The 1798-nt window shown below is 40.4% G+C and overlaps 1 protein-coding gene across 1 annotated transcript in view; it reads right to left on the bottom strand.

The window, feature by feature from the left end:
* The window catches only part of LOC114922588 (vomeronasal type-2 receptor 26-like), a 9388-nt gene that overhangs the window by 2099 nt on the left and 5491 nt on the right, over positions 1 to 1798 (bottom strand). Inside the window, exon 4 of the mRNA XM_029284221.1 lies at positions 47 to 176. Coding sequence (XP_029140054.1) covers positions 47 to 176 — 130 coding nt within the window. The remainder of the gene's footprint in view (positions 1 to 46; positions 177 to 1798) is intronic.

Below are 1798 nucleotides of genomic sequence, written 5' to 3' on the forward strand. Positions count from 1 at the left end.
TTGACTTGCTTTATCCTTGAATATCTGCTTTTGATATTTCCTCTACCTGTTTGATTAGAAATGGTCCCTTCTGGACAAGGGACACATTGATAGCAGCAAACCTGCTTGCCCTCTGGAACTCTTCTCCTCTCTCCTGCCTGGCACCTCTTCATGCCACACCTGCCAAAGGGCGCCTTCTAATAAAGAAAAGGAAATCCTTGAGATGGGATAAGCAACGAACATACTTCATTGATTCTTCTCCACATTCCTATTTCAATTGAAAACAAGTCTTCAAAAGAAATAGTTCATCTGGATTTCCAAGAAACCAAAAACATCTCCTAGGTGAATTAGGCAAGCAACATTCCTGTCCCTTCAATGGATGCTGGAGATTGGAGCTGGGACCTTGGCATGCAAAGGAGGGCTTGTGACATCAAGCTACAGCTTTGATAAAATAGTAAATTATGAAGACCAATTGAACAGAGTGAGGAAAATGAGTTCTTGAAGGAGAGGGAGGGGGTGAGCAAAATAGAAACAGGAGGAATATGTTCTAATTGAGGCAGCATTGAAATCCTTGGTCATCATCATGCTTTATTTAAATTAGTTTGGCCACAAAACCAATATGCCTCTTTTTATTAAGAAAATAATTCTTTCTTGAGGATAGTAACAACAGAAAGGTGGAGAAGTAACTTGATTCTATAAGAGTCCCTCCCATTGTTTACTATTAAATCCTGCAGTGAGATTTGATTACTGGTTTTGGGGTCCTGTGTTTGATTCCGTAATGGCATTAGTCCATATAAATAATTGTTGCCCACCCTAATGGCATCCTGACCTTCCAGAAATTCATTCCAATCCCAACCCTTTGTGGGCCTACCACAAATCAGATCTGAAATGTGTTACATGCAAATCAGCTGGGTGCCACATTTTCTGATCCAATAGACCTGTTTTTCCAGCTAGAAAGATGTTCTGCATCCCCAGGAGAGAATGAAGCTTTCCCTGAATTTACAACATTAGCTTTCAACTCACCTTTGTGGCCCAGACAATTTCACCAGAGTTAATGGTGAAATCCTGACCTGGTGGAGCCCCAGGATGGATTTGCCCAACTTTAACAAGAACATTTGATTGATTGGGGAGGAAAACCCAGTTGAGAAGATCATAACGAACAGACCTCAGTCCATTTTCGGAGAAGGAGACTTCTTCTCCAGCAGTGTTGTTGAACTTGACATTCCTCAAATAAGGAAGAATCTGAAAGAAAAAAATACCTTCAGAATTTGGAGTAATTGACTGAAAACCACAAACAAGACATCATGGCTCCTGCCCAGGGTTGTCACTTCACTGTCCAGAGAGGTCCAACATTGATCCTTTGATGCAGAAAATCCTGATGAGTTTCAGACCAGGAACAGGTTGGATTCAGAATACATACAGAGAAACTGAGGTGGTTCTGGAAATGTGCCCACAAGGACTTCAATTGCCTTATTGAAACATCTGGCACAAACACACCCAGATTGTCAACTTGCTCTGGGTTGACATCTCCTCCATGAAACAGTCACTTCCTGAAACTCAGGCAGCCATTGAAAACCTTTCAGGACTTTCTATGAAGGTGTTTCCTCTATGGAATTTATGGATAACTAGTTTGGTTTATTTCTGTGTTCCACCCTCTCCCTTTTCAACCAAATGCTACAGTTAATTCACATCACTGTTTATAATAATTGCTGTTTTAACCTGTTCTGCTATTCACTGATATTGTAGCATAAAGATATTTCATGAGTAGTTAATACTACTACTACTACTACTACTACTACTACTACTACTACTACTACTA

This window comes from Protobothrops mucrosquamatus, unplaced genomic scaffold, assembly GCF_001527695.2.
Source record: "Protobothrops mucrosquamatus isolate PMUCROS unplaced genomic scaffold, P.Mucros_1.0 scaffold445, whole genome shotgun sequence".
Taxonomy (NCBI): domain Eukaryota; kingdom Metazoa; phylum Chordata; class Lepidosauria; order Squamata; family Viperidae; genus Protobothrops; species Protobothrops mucrosquamatus.